Genomic DNA, 13,112 nt, shown 5'->3' with positions numbered 1-13,112 from the left:
CTGTCCTATTTCCGTTGTGGTCCTTCAGTCTTATCCCCCAGGATGCCACCCACAACAGTCCACTGACTTTCTGGTACCTACTTGCTTGCTAGGTGAACGGAGATAGCAGGTGTAAGGAAACACGGCCAGTGTTTTCACCCTTGCCGGGGATCGCACCATGGGCACTCGGTGTGCGAAGCGAGTGCGTTGCCTACCAGGCCACGGGTTTAATACTGTATATATGCGAGTACAAGGACTTTCGAGTCGATTAATAATGTATTTATGCGGGTATAAGAACTTTACAGTCAAGTAATAAGCACACGTGTCCATATAACGACCTCGAAGTCGACTCAGTTGCCAGTCGACACCAGAGGGAACTGACCATCCTGACCTGGAAGCCTCAGAGTGTCGAACATCGCCAGTGACAAACATCGTCAGTGACAAACATCGTCAGTGACAAACATCGTCAGTGTCAAACATCTCCAAATAAAGTTACGCAATTTAAACATAACTCACGAGGTCGCAATGACCTGATTGTAAACAAACCGTCGGTCTGGAGTTTTATGTCTCCCTGACCGTGGGTTCTAACCCCACTTGTGGTGACTCCCTGATCGTGGGTTCTAACCCCACTTGTGGTGACTCCCTGATCGTGGGTTCTAACCCCACTTGTGGTGACGCCCTGATCGTGGGTTCTAACCCCACCTGTGGTGACTCCCTGATCGTGGGTTCTAACCCCACCTGTGGTGACTCCCTGATCGTGGGTTCTAACCCCACCTGTGGTGACTCCCTGATCGTGGGTTCTAACCCCACCTTGTGGTGACTCCCTGATCGTGGGTTCTAACCCCACCTGTGGTGACTCCCTGATCGTGGGTTCTAACCCCACCTGTGGTGACTCCCTGATCGTGGGTTCTAACCCCACTTGTGGTGACTCCCTGATCGTGGGTTCTAACCCCACTTGTGGTGACTCCCTGATCGTGGGTTCTAACCCCACTTGTGGTGACTCCCTGATCGTGGGTTCTAACCCCACCTGTGGTGACTCCCTGATCGTGGGTTCTAACCCCACCTGTGGTGACTCCCTGATCGTGGGTTCTAACCCCACTTGTGGTGACTCCCTGATCGTGGGTTCTAACCCCACTTGTGGTGACTCCCTGATCGTGGGTTCTAACCCCACTTGTGGTGACTCCCTGATCGTGGGTTCTAACCCCACCTGTGGTGACTCCCTTATCGTGGGTTCTAACCCCACCTGTGGTGACTCCCTGATCGTGGGTTCTAACCCCACTTGTGGTGACTCCCTGATCGTGGGTTCTAACCCCACCTGTGGTGACTCCCTGATCGTGGGTTCTAACCCCACTTGTGGTGACTCCCTGATCGTGGGTTCTAACCCCACCTGTGGTGACTCCCTGATCGTGGGTTCTAACCCCACCTGTGGTGACTCCCTGATCGTGGGTTCTAACCCCACCTGTGGTGACTCCCTGATCGTGGGTTCTAACCCCACTTGTGGTGACTCCCTGATCGTGGGTTCTAACCCCACTTGTGGTGACTCCCTGATCGTGGGTTCTAACCCCACTTGTGGTGACTCCCTGATCGTGGGTTCTAACCCCACCTGTGGTGACTCCCTTATCGTGGGTTCTAACCCCACCTGTGGTGACTCCCTGATCGTTGGTTCTAACCCCACCTGTGGTGACTCCTTGATCGTGGGTTCTAACCCCACCTGTGGTGACTCCCTGACCGTGGGTTCTAACCCCACCTGTGGTGACTCCCTGATCGTGGGTTCTAACCCCACCTGTGGTGACTCCCTGATCGTGGGTTCTAACCCCACCTGTGGTGACTCCCTGATCGTGGGTTCTAACCCCACCTGTGGTGACTCCCTGATCGTGGGTTCTAACCCCACCTGTGGTGACTCCCTGATCGTGGGTTCTAACCCCACTTGTGGTGACTCCCTGATCGTGGGTTCTAACCCCACCTGTGGTGACTCCCCGATCGTGGGTTCTAACCCCACTTGTGGTGACTCCCTGATCGTGGGTTCTAACCCCACCTGTGGTGACTCCCTGATCGTGGGTTCTAACCCCACCTGTGGTGACTCCCTGATCGTAGGTTCTAACCCCACCTGTGGTGACTCCCTGATCGTGGGTTCTAACCCCACCTGTGGTGACTCCCTGATCGTGGGTTCTAAATCCACCTGTGGTGACTCCCTGATCGTAGGTTCTAACCCCACCTGTGGTGACTCCCTGATCGTGGGTTCTAACCCCACCTGTGGTGACTCCCTGATCGTGGGTTCTAACCCCACTTGTGGTGACTCCCTGATCGTGGGTTCTAACCCCACCTGTGGTGACTCCCTGATCGTGGGTTCTAACCCCACCTGTGGTGACTCCCTGATCGTGGGTTCTAACCCCACCTGTGGTGACTCCCTGATCGTGGGTTCTAACCCCACTTGTGGTGACTCCCTGATCGTGGGTTCTAACCCCACTTGTGGTGACTCCCTGATCGTGGGTTCTAACCCCACCTGTGGTGACTCCTTGAACGTGGGTTCTACCCCCACTTGTGGTGACTCCCTGATCGTGGGTTCTAACCCCACCTGTGGTGACTCCCTGATCGTGGGTTCTAACCCCACTTGTGGTGACTCCCTGATCGTGGGTTCTAACCCCACTTGTGGTGACTCCCTGATCGTGGGTTCTAACCCCACCTGTGGTGACTCCCTGATCGTGGGTTCTAACCCCACCTGTGGTGACTCCCTGATCGTGGGTTCTAACCCCACCTGTGGTGACTCCCTGATCGTGGGTTCTAACCCCACTTGTGGTGACTCCCTGATCGTGGGTTCTAACCCCACTTGTGGTGACTCCCTGATCGTGGGTTCTAACCCCACCTGTGGTGACTCCCTGATCGTGGGTTCTAACCCCACCTGTGGTGACTCCCTGATCGTGGGTTCTAACCCCACCTGTGGTGACTCCCTGATCGTGGGTTCTAACCCCACCTGTGGTGACTCCCTGATCGTGGGTTCTAACCCCACCTGTGGTGACCCCTGACTTGTGGTGACTCCCTGATCGTGGGTTCTAACCCCACTTGTGGTGACTCCCTGATCGTGGGTTCTAACCCCACCTGTGGTGACTCCCTGATCGTGGGTTCTAACCCCACCTGTGGTGACTCCCTGATCGTGGGTTCTAACCCCACCTGTGGTGACTCCCTGATCGTGGGTTCTAACCCCACCTGTGGTGACTCCCTGATCGTGGGTTCTAACCCCACCTGTGGTGACTCCCTGATCGTGGGTTCTAACCCCACTTGTGGTGACTCCCTGATCGTGGGTTCTAACCCCACTTGTGGTGACTCCCTGATCGTGGGTTCTAACCCCACCTGTGGTGACTCCCTGATCGTGGGTTCTAACCCCACCTGTGGTGACTCCCTGATCGTGGGTTCTAACCCCACCTGTGGTGACTCCCTGATCGTGGGTTCTAACCCCACCTGTGGTGACTCCACATTTTCATCTGGACAGTTGAATACTGTTTGCTCTATATGCCTGGTTTTCCAGGTATTAATTTTGCTGTTTACAGTCTAATTTGCTAATTTATTCTCCCGTTGATAGTGCCGTTATTAGTGCCGTTGCTGCGGCAACGGCACTGGGAATTCCAAAACCCTTTGTTATGTTTTCCTTGAAATGGCATCCAATCCCAGGGCAGAGGATCAGATCGTCTCCAATAGTGTATATAATTCTGTAAATAATAATGTAAATAATAGTGTAAATAGAAGTGTAAATGGACGTAAATGTTCGTGAATGTGAAAGTAAGTCAAACGTAGATATGAGGAGCCAAAAAACACATTTGTGTGGTGGTTTGAGGTCTATCTACTACACCAGGATGTATTAATGGGGGTTTGATATCTATCGACTACACGAGGGTCACGCAGTGTGCCTGTCACTTGTCCACCACCGGATAACATTACCTTTAATACCTAAAATATGGACTACAATAAACTTTGTGTGTGTATATCAGTGTGTATATACTGACAGGTGTGTATATCAGTGTGTATATACTGACAGGTGTGTATATCAGTGTGTATATACTGACAGGTGTGTATATCAGTGTGTATATACTGACAGGTGTGTATATCAGTGTGTATATACTGACAGGTGTGTATATCAGTGTGTATATACTGACAGGTGTGTATATCAGTGTGTATATACTGACAGGTGTGTATATCAGTGTGTATATACTGACAGGTGTGTATATCAGTGTGTATATACTGACAGGTGTGTATATCAGTGTGTATATACTGACAGGTGTGTATATCAGTGTGTATATACTGACAGGTGTGTATATCAGTGTGTATATACTGACAGGTGTGTATATCAGTGTGTATATACTGACAGGTGTGTATATCAGTGTGTATATACTGACAGGTGTGTATATCAGTGTGTATATACTGACAGGTGTGTATATCAGTGTGTATATACTGACAGGTGTGTATATCAGTGTGTATATACTGACAGGTGTGTATATCAGTGTGTATATACTGACAGGTGTGTATATCAGTGTGTATATACTGACAGGTGTGTATATCAGTGTGTATATACTGACAGGTGTGTATATCAGTGTGTATATACTGACAGGTGTGTATATCAGTGTGTATATACTGACAGGTGTGTATATCAGTGTGTATATCAGTGTGTATACACTGACAGGTGTGTATATCAGTGTGTATATACTGACAGGTGTGTATATCAGTGTGTATACACTGACAGGTGTGTATATCAGTGTGTATATACTGACAGGTGTGTATATCAGTGTGTATACACTGACAGGTGTGTATATCAGTGTGTATATCAGTGTGTATACACTGACAGGTGTGTATATCAGTGTGTATATACTGACAGGTGTGTATATACTGACAGGTGTGTATATCAGTGTGTATATACTGACAGGTGTGTATATCAGTGTGTATATACTGACAGGTGTGTATATCAGTGTGTATATACTGACAGGTGTGTATATCAGTGTGTATATACTGACAGGTGTGTATATCAGTGTGTATATACTGACAGGTGTGTATATCAGTGTGTATATACTGACAGGTGTGTATATCAGTGTGTATATACTGACAGGTGTGTATATCAGTGTGTATATACTGACAGGTGTGTATATCAGTGTGTATATACTGACAGGTGTGTATATCAGTGTGTATATACTGACAGGTGTGTATATCAGTGTGTATATTCAGACATGTGTGTATATCAGTGTGTATATACTGACAGGTGTGTATATCAGTGTGTATATACTGACAGGTGTGTATATCAGTGTGTATATACTGACAGGTGTGTATATCTGTGTGTATATACTGACAGGTGTGTATATCAGTGTGTATATACTGACAGGTGTGTATATCAGTGTGTATACACTGACAGGTGTGTATATCAGTGTGTATATACTGACAGGTGTGTATATCAGTGTGTATACACTGACAGGTGTGTATATCAGTGTGTATATACTGACAGGTGTGTATATCAGTGTGTATATACTGACAGGTGTGTATATCAGTGTGTATACACTGACAGGTGTGTATATCAGTGTGTATATACTGACAGGTGTGTATATCAGTGTGTATACACTGACAGGTGTGTATATCAGTGTGTATATACTGACATGTGTGTATATCAGTGTGTATAAACTGACAGGTGTGTATATCAGTGTGTATATACTGACAGGTGTGTATATCAGTGTGTATATACTGACAGGTGTGTATATCAGTGTGTATATACTGACAGGTGTGTATATCAGTGTGTATATACTGACAGGTGTGTATATCAGTGTGTATATACTGACAGGTGTGTATATCAGTGTGTATATACTGACAGGTGTGTATATCAGTGTGTATATACTGACAGGTGTGTATATCAGTGTGTATATACTGACAGGTGTGTATATCAGTGTGTATACACTGACAGGTGTGTATATCAGTGTGTATATACTGACAGGTGTGTATATCAGTGTGTATATACTGACAGGTGTGTATATCAGTGTGTATATACTGACAGGTGTGTATATCAGTGTGTATATACTGACAGGTGTGTATATCAGTGTGTATATACTGACAGGTGTGTATATCAGTGTGTATATACTGACAGGTGTGTATATCAGTGTGTATATACTGACAGGTGTGTATATCAGTGTGTATATACTGACAGGTGTGTATATCAGTGTGTATATACTGACAGGTGTGTATATCAGTGTGTATACACTGACAGGTGTGTATATCAGTGTGTATATACTGACAGGTGTGTATATCAGTGTGTATATACTGACAGGTGTGTATATCAGTGTGTATATACTGACAGGTGTGTATATCAGTGTGTATATACTGACAGGTGTGTATATCAGTGTGTATACACTGACAGGTGTGTATATCAGTGTGTATACACTGACAGGTGTGTATATCAGTGTGTATACACTGACAGGTGTGTATATCAGTGTGTATACACTGACAGGTGTGTATATCAGTGTGTATACACTGAGAGATATACAACTCTCATTGTATATCGGTGTATGTGCACTTAGGCATTTAAAGATACACGCCTCTCAGTATATATATACCCTGATACACACACCTATCAGTATATATACCCTGATATACACACCTATCAGTGCATATACCCTGATACACACACCTATCAGTGTATATGCCCTGATATACACACCTATCAGTGCATATACCCTGATACACACACCTATCAGTATATATACCCTGATATACACACCTATCAGTGCATATACCCTGATACACACACCTATCAGTGCATATACCCTGATACACACACCTATCAGTATATATACCCTGATATACACACCTATCAGTGCATATACCCTGATACACACACCTATCAGTGTATATACCATGATACACACACCTATCAGTGTATATACCCTGATACACACACCTATCAGTGCATATACCCTGATACACACACCTATCAGTATATATACCCTGATATACACACCTATCAGTGCATATACCCTGATACACACACCTATCAGTGTATATACCCTGATACACACACCTATCAGTGTATATACCCTGATACACACGCCTATCAGTGTATATGCCCTGATATACACACCTATCAGTGTATATACCCTGATACACACATCTATCAGTGCATATACCCTGATACACACACCTATCAGTGTATATACCCTGATACACACACCTATCAGTGTATATACCCTGATACACACATCTATCAGTGCATATACCCTGATACACACACCTATCAGTGTATATACCCTGATATACACACCTCTCGGTATATAAACCCTTTAGCACACTCCTGGCAGTTCTATATATAAATGGGGCTAAATCAAGAGAGAAAACGTATCGTTTAATGTTAAATTCTCAGTCAGAATTTACACACGAGAGAGAATTTCAACTATGTCGAAATATATGTTCGAAAAATTTATGGAAGGTCACGTGAAACTTTTCCAGAATATTTCAATAACCATCTCTGGAATATTTTAAGAAAGTGTATGGAATTCCTGTGTGAAATCTTCCTGGAAGGGTATCGGATCCTCCTGGAAGGGTATCAGATCCTCCTGGAAGGGTATCGGATCCCCTTTAGAATTTATCGGATCCTCCTGGAAGGGTATCAGATCCTCCTGGAAGGGTATCGGATCCCCTTAAGAAGGGTATCGGATCTCCTTTAGAAGGGTATCGGATCCTCCTGGAAGGGTATCGGATCCCCTTTAGAAGGGTATCGGATCCTTCTGGAAGGGTATCGGATCTTCCTTAAAGGGTATCTGATGCTCCTTAAAGGATATATCTGATTCTCCTTAAAGGTATCTGATCCTCCTGGAAGGGTATCTGATCCTTCTTATAAGTTATTTGATTCCCCTGGAAGGTATCGTATCCTTTTGGAAGAGTATCTGACCCTCATGGAATGGCATCTGATCCCCTGGAAAGGTATCGGATCCTACTGGAAGGGTATCAGATCCTCCTCCTGGGAGGTTATCAGGGAGCTTCTTGGAATGAGTTATGGAATCCACCCGTGAGAAAATCATGTGTTGGAATCTGTGGTAATGAGTTCAAATTCCAGGCATTAAACGATAAACCCACACGGGCTTTCTAATTCGTGCTGCAATAATAATTATATTATTACTACTACTAATTATAATAATAATTATAATATATATATATATATATATATATATATATATATATATATATATATATATATATATATATATATATATATATATATACATGAATGGGTATTTGTGTCTTAAAAGGGCTTTCTGGATTAAAAAATATTTGCCTCTTCAAAAGGTCTTTCAGTTTCTTAAAAGTTCTTTCTTCTCTTAAAAAGGTCTTTCTCCTCAGATGGGTGGTGAGAGACCCGGAGTCAGGGAAGGAGGGTCTTGTTCCCTCACGTCTCCTGGCCCTCCACACTCAGGAGACCACCACCTCCCTGAAGGCTTCGCTCAAGAGGTCAGTGCAGCAGCTAGCGATGGAAGAAACACTGACGGTGAAGAAGAATCTCATGAAGGAGATCAGAGAGTTCAAGTCGAGGAAGCTGTCCAGCAAGCTCCTGGGACCCTCTCCTGAGGACGAGGCTAGGGCTAAGAGGACGTGAGTACTAGCCACCTTAAGAGAGGGAGAGAGAGAGAGAAATGGAGATGAGAGGAAAGGAAAAGAGAAATGGGAATGGGTCTATGTCTGGGATAGACTCATTGTTGGTCATGGGATAGACTTCTATTATTGTTTACTATTCCCTGATAATGTGAGAAATCACGAAAGCACCACTATACTCATATATATATATATATATATATATATATATATATATATATATATATATATATATATATATATATATATATATATATATATATGATTATAGTGGTGCCAATCCTCTTACATGGGTGTGAAGTTTAGGTGGTGAATGTTGCAACAAGGAGAAGGCTGAAGGCAGCGATGTCATGTCTGAGAGCAATGTGTGGTGTGAATATAATATAGTGAATCTGTAACTTGGGAATTAGAAGAAGGTACGGGGTTACTAAAAGCATTATCCAGAGGGCTGAGGAGGGATTGTTGAGGTGGTTTGGACATTTAGAGAGGATGGAACAAAGCAGAATTACTTGGAGGGTATATAAATCTGTAGTGGAGGGAAGGTGGGGTAGGGGTCGGCCTAAGAAAGGTTGGACGAGGGGGTAATGGAGGTTTTGTGTGCGAGGGGCTTAAACATCCGGCAGGCGTGCGTGAGCGTGTTAGGAGCGAGTGGAAACAAAAACTTTTTATAATTTGACGTGCTGTTGGAGTGTGAGCAAAGTAACATGAAGGGATTCAGGCAAAACGGTTAGCCGGACTTGAGTCCTGGAGGTGGGAAGTACAGTGCCGTCACTCTGAAGGAGGGGTGTTAATGTTACAGTTTTATAACTGTAGTGTAGACATGCCTCTGGCAAGACAGTGATGGAGTGAATGATGACAGAAGTGTTTCTTCTTTATCATGTTACCCTGCCTCGGCGGGAAGCGGCCGATGTAGACTAGAAAAAGAAACACTTCCACCATCATTTACACCATCACTGTCTTGTCATAGCAGATACGAGAATTCAGATGTCATATTGTGTGGTCGTGTTGCAGAGCGACGATACGAGAGTTGATCGAAACGGAGGAAGAGTTCGTCAAGGACCTGGAGTTCGTGATGGAGAACTACTACAACCTGATGGAGAAGAGCACAACACCCAGGAACATCAGAGATCACAAGGAACTCATCTTCAACAACTTCAAATTCATCTCAGACTTCCATCAGAAGTGAGTGAATGTGTCAGAGTGGAAGTGATGATGATAGAGGGGAAGCTTTGTTCTAGCTTATTATAATTATTAGTAAAATCACAGCGACGGGATATTTTTTGGAAGAGAGAGAGAGAGAGAGAGAGAGAGAGAGAGAGAGAGAGAGAGAGAGAGAGAGAGAGAGAGAGAGAGAGAGAGAGAGAGAGAGAGAGAAATAACGTTGGTAGAATTACCAACAGTATGTTAGGTACAAGGACAAGTGCAGCTAATGTCACGTTTCATTGTGGCAATGTTTCAGCCTGACAGAGATCCTGGAGACCTAAACGTTGCCACAATAAAATTTCACATTAGTCGCACATGTGTCCTCATACCTAACAGAGAGAGAGAGAGAGAGAGAGAGAGAGAGTCATCCAGTATTGCCCCTGAGTTTACAGCTTCTTTCCTCAGTTAGTTAAAATTTACTGAGTATTTTTCAGAAATAGATGTTGTAGTGGGAGGTTGATGGAGCCAGCCAGTGGGAGGTAAATGAACACAACCTTAAATATATTTTCCTTAAATTCGGAAAGTGTTTTGCTTGTCTAAGAATAGTCACAACACTGTATTGAATGTTGCTAGAGCGGTGCAGGCAAGCGGTTACTTCAGCCTTCCTTCCATCATACTGGAATACCTCCCACTCTTATGTGTATGAACCTTCAGCATTTGGCCTTGCTCTGAGAGCAGTATCCCTTCTTCTCAGAGCAATATCCACTGATCTCAGCAGTATCCACTTCTCTCAGAGCAGTATCCCCTGTTCTCAGAGCAGTATCCACTGATCTCAGAGCAGTATCCACTGATCTCAGAGCAGTATCCACTGATCTCAGCAGTATCCACAACTCTCAGAGCAGTATCCACTGTTCTCAGAGCAGTATCCACTGATCTCAGAGCAGTAATCCACTGATCTCAGCAGTATCCACTGCTCGCAGAGCAGGGGATACTGTTCTCAAATATATTAGGGTCCTCAAACTGCTTCAGGTATGTGCTGGAGTGTGTTTACCTAGGTGAGTTTGAGGGGGTTAAGCTACAGCACTTGGACCTACTTGTGTCTACTCTCTTTAGCTGATATTTGAGTGTTTATCTTGTACTAATAACTGTCATGTTAGACTATTTTCTATTTTGATTCCTCAGAGTATTTTGTATTTTGTGGTTTTATCTCCTCATTTTCTATGCTGTTCTAAACTTTCCTTGTGCCTCTTGCTTCTCGGATCTTTCTGAATCATGTCAAAGTGCGTTTTTAGGTGAAGGTTCCACACTGGTGTTTGAGACTCGAGGGCTGGAATTACATGAATAGCGCCAAACATTTCGAAGAAATGTGTATTTTTTCTTAATAGGAAAGAAATCTTTCTTATTAAGTCAATTTCACATCCCAGGAAGATTATGGATGCTGGGTCCTCTTAAGGCAGGTTCCTTGATGTTGGTGAAGGGTTCTTGATCCAGGGAAGTGGACCTGTGCTCCAGTTCTTCGAATCTAAACACTTTCCATTTTCCCCAGGCGCTGTATGGCCCTTAAGGGTTTAATGTAATATGGATCTTGGATAGTATTGCTCTTCAGAACTCAACCCACTCGAAAGAAATAAGCGACAAGACTTTTATGTCCAGTGTTGAATCAGCATCAATAAATTAGACACATGTGCAACACTTGGGTATTTTTAATGAGGGAACGTTTCGCCACACAGTGGCTTCATCAGGCCATACAAAGGAGAATGGTGAAAATCAGGAGGAGTTTGAGGTAATCAGTCCCTCAGTCTTGAGTCGATGTAATCAGTCCATCAATCTTGAAAAGACGGGAGACAGGAACGAAGCCATGCAAGCAGCCTGCCCTTAACTCCCCTGCGGGTCAAGAGTGCAAGGATGGCAGGTGCACTGGCTAGCTCGAAAGCCTTCTCAAGGTCGAGGAAGACAACAATGTGGGCTTGGGCGTCCGACCCAATGGTGGCCAGTAGGGTGGTAAGGCTTTCGAAAGTGTCCACTCCTCTGGTGAATCCATAGAGGTGTTTATGAGGGCCAAGCTTCCACCTCAGTCGCTCTAACACCATCCTCTCAGACACCTTCGAGAATGCAACTGATGAGGGAGATGGGTCTCACACTGCCAGGATCCGCGGGCTTAGGTATTGGTATGATGTCAGCCTACTTCCATACGGCAGGGAGTCTGCCAGGCTCTCCAAGTCTGGTTGATGACCCCCAGGACAGCTTCGTGACCAGAATGGCCAGACTGAGTGATCATGCCATAGGTGACACCATCATGCCCTGGCGCAGTGTCCCGATTAGATGTGAAGGCTGCCTGGAGCTCCCGGTCAGTGAAGTCTTCATCGGTATGTCGTCGTTTGCCTGGCATGGCGCTTGGATCGCCACCAACCTTCTAGGAAGGAGGGTGGCCTGGAGGTCCTGGAGATCCTGAGGTAGTTGAGCCATAGCCGCTCTGGAAGTGAAAAGTACCCGACGCTTTGCCTCCGTTGCAGGGTCTGGGTGCGCACGAGCCACAGCGCGACACTGCCCAGTAGCCATTCTTAACTTGGTCCATATCTTAGATAAGGTGGTGTAGCTGAGGGAGACACACCACTCGAACCATTTAGCTAGCCGGACCCTGTGTGAGACATGGCAAGCATGCCGCACCACTTCCCTTAGCAGACGTATGGACTCGGCCGTGGGATTGTGCCTGTGCATCTTGCGGACGACATTGATCCGGTGGTTCTGCTCCATTATTTCCTTGTTGTAGTACCACCAGTCACGCTTGTATGACCTTCCACCTGTAAGTCTAGGTATGGCTGCCTCAGCTGCCCACGTGAAGGCCTCCTGTAGGCTCTGAGCCGCCTCATCTGGATCTTCTGGTAAAGTAGTCTCCGCCCACCAGTGCTCGATGACCTCCTGGAAGCACTGCCAGTCGGCCTTCTTGAGATTCCATCTGGGGGTATGTGTGGGAGGTGGGTGCCGCTGGACCATCAGTGTGGTGACCACTGCAAAGTGATCACTGGTTAGATGGGGGTGAACCTCCCACACTCGAGAGCATTATTATTATTATTATAATAAAAAGAAGCGCTAAATCACAAGGGCAGGACAGTGCTGCACTCGACAGCAGCCGTCTGGAGATGAGTGTGATGTCAAGGCGGCCATCGTAATGATGGGTTGGCTCCCCAGTGTTGAGGAGGGAGATCTCAGGTACATCCTCCAGCACAGACGCAAGGTGCCTCCCAGTTGCGTTGGTGGGGGAGACAGAATTAAGTATTGGGTGGTGGGCATTGACATCCCCAGCTACAACAAGACTCCAGGGGAGCGAGTTCTGCCACCTCTGAAATGTCAAGGGTGGACCGAGAGCTTCTCTGTATGTTGTA

At 45.8% G+C, this 13,112-nt stretch overlaps 1 protein-coding gene across 10 annotated transcripts in view; it reads left to right on the top strand.

Annotated features, from left to right (window-relative positions):
• Obsc (Obscurin) overlaps positions 1 to 13,112 on the top strand; it is a gene marked incomplete at its 5' end in the record, with an annotated part of 440,143 nt that overhangs the window by 112,817 nt on the left and 314,214 nt on the right. For all 10 annotated transcript variants that reach the window (XM_070082639.1, XM_070082647.1, XM_070082643.1 and 7 more), the window contains 2 exon segments: positions 8,338 to 8,586; positions 9,598 to 9,768. In XM_070082639.1, coding sequence (XP_069938740.1) covers positions 8,338 to 8,586; positions 9,598 to 9,768 — 420 coding nt within the window.

The sequence above is a fragment of the Cherax quadricarinatus genome, chromosome 7, assembly GCF_038502225.1.
Source record: "Cherax quadricarinatus isolate ZL_2023a chromosome 7, ASM3850222v1, whole genome shotgun sequence".
In the NCBI taxonomy this organism is placed as follows: domain Eukaryota; kingdom Metazoa; phylum Arthropoda; class Malacostraca; order Decapoda; family Parastacidae; genus Cherax; species Cherax quadricarinatus.
This window is presented reverse-complemented; position numbering and strand designations above follow the sequence as displayed.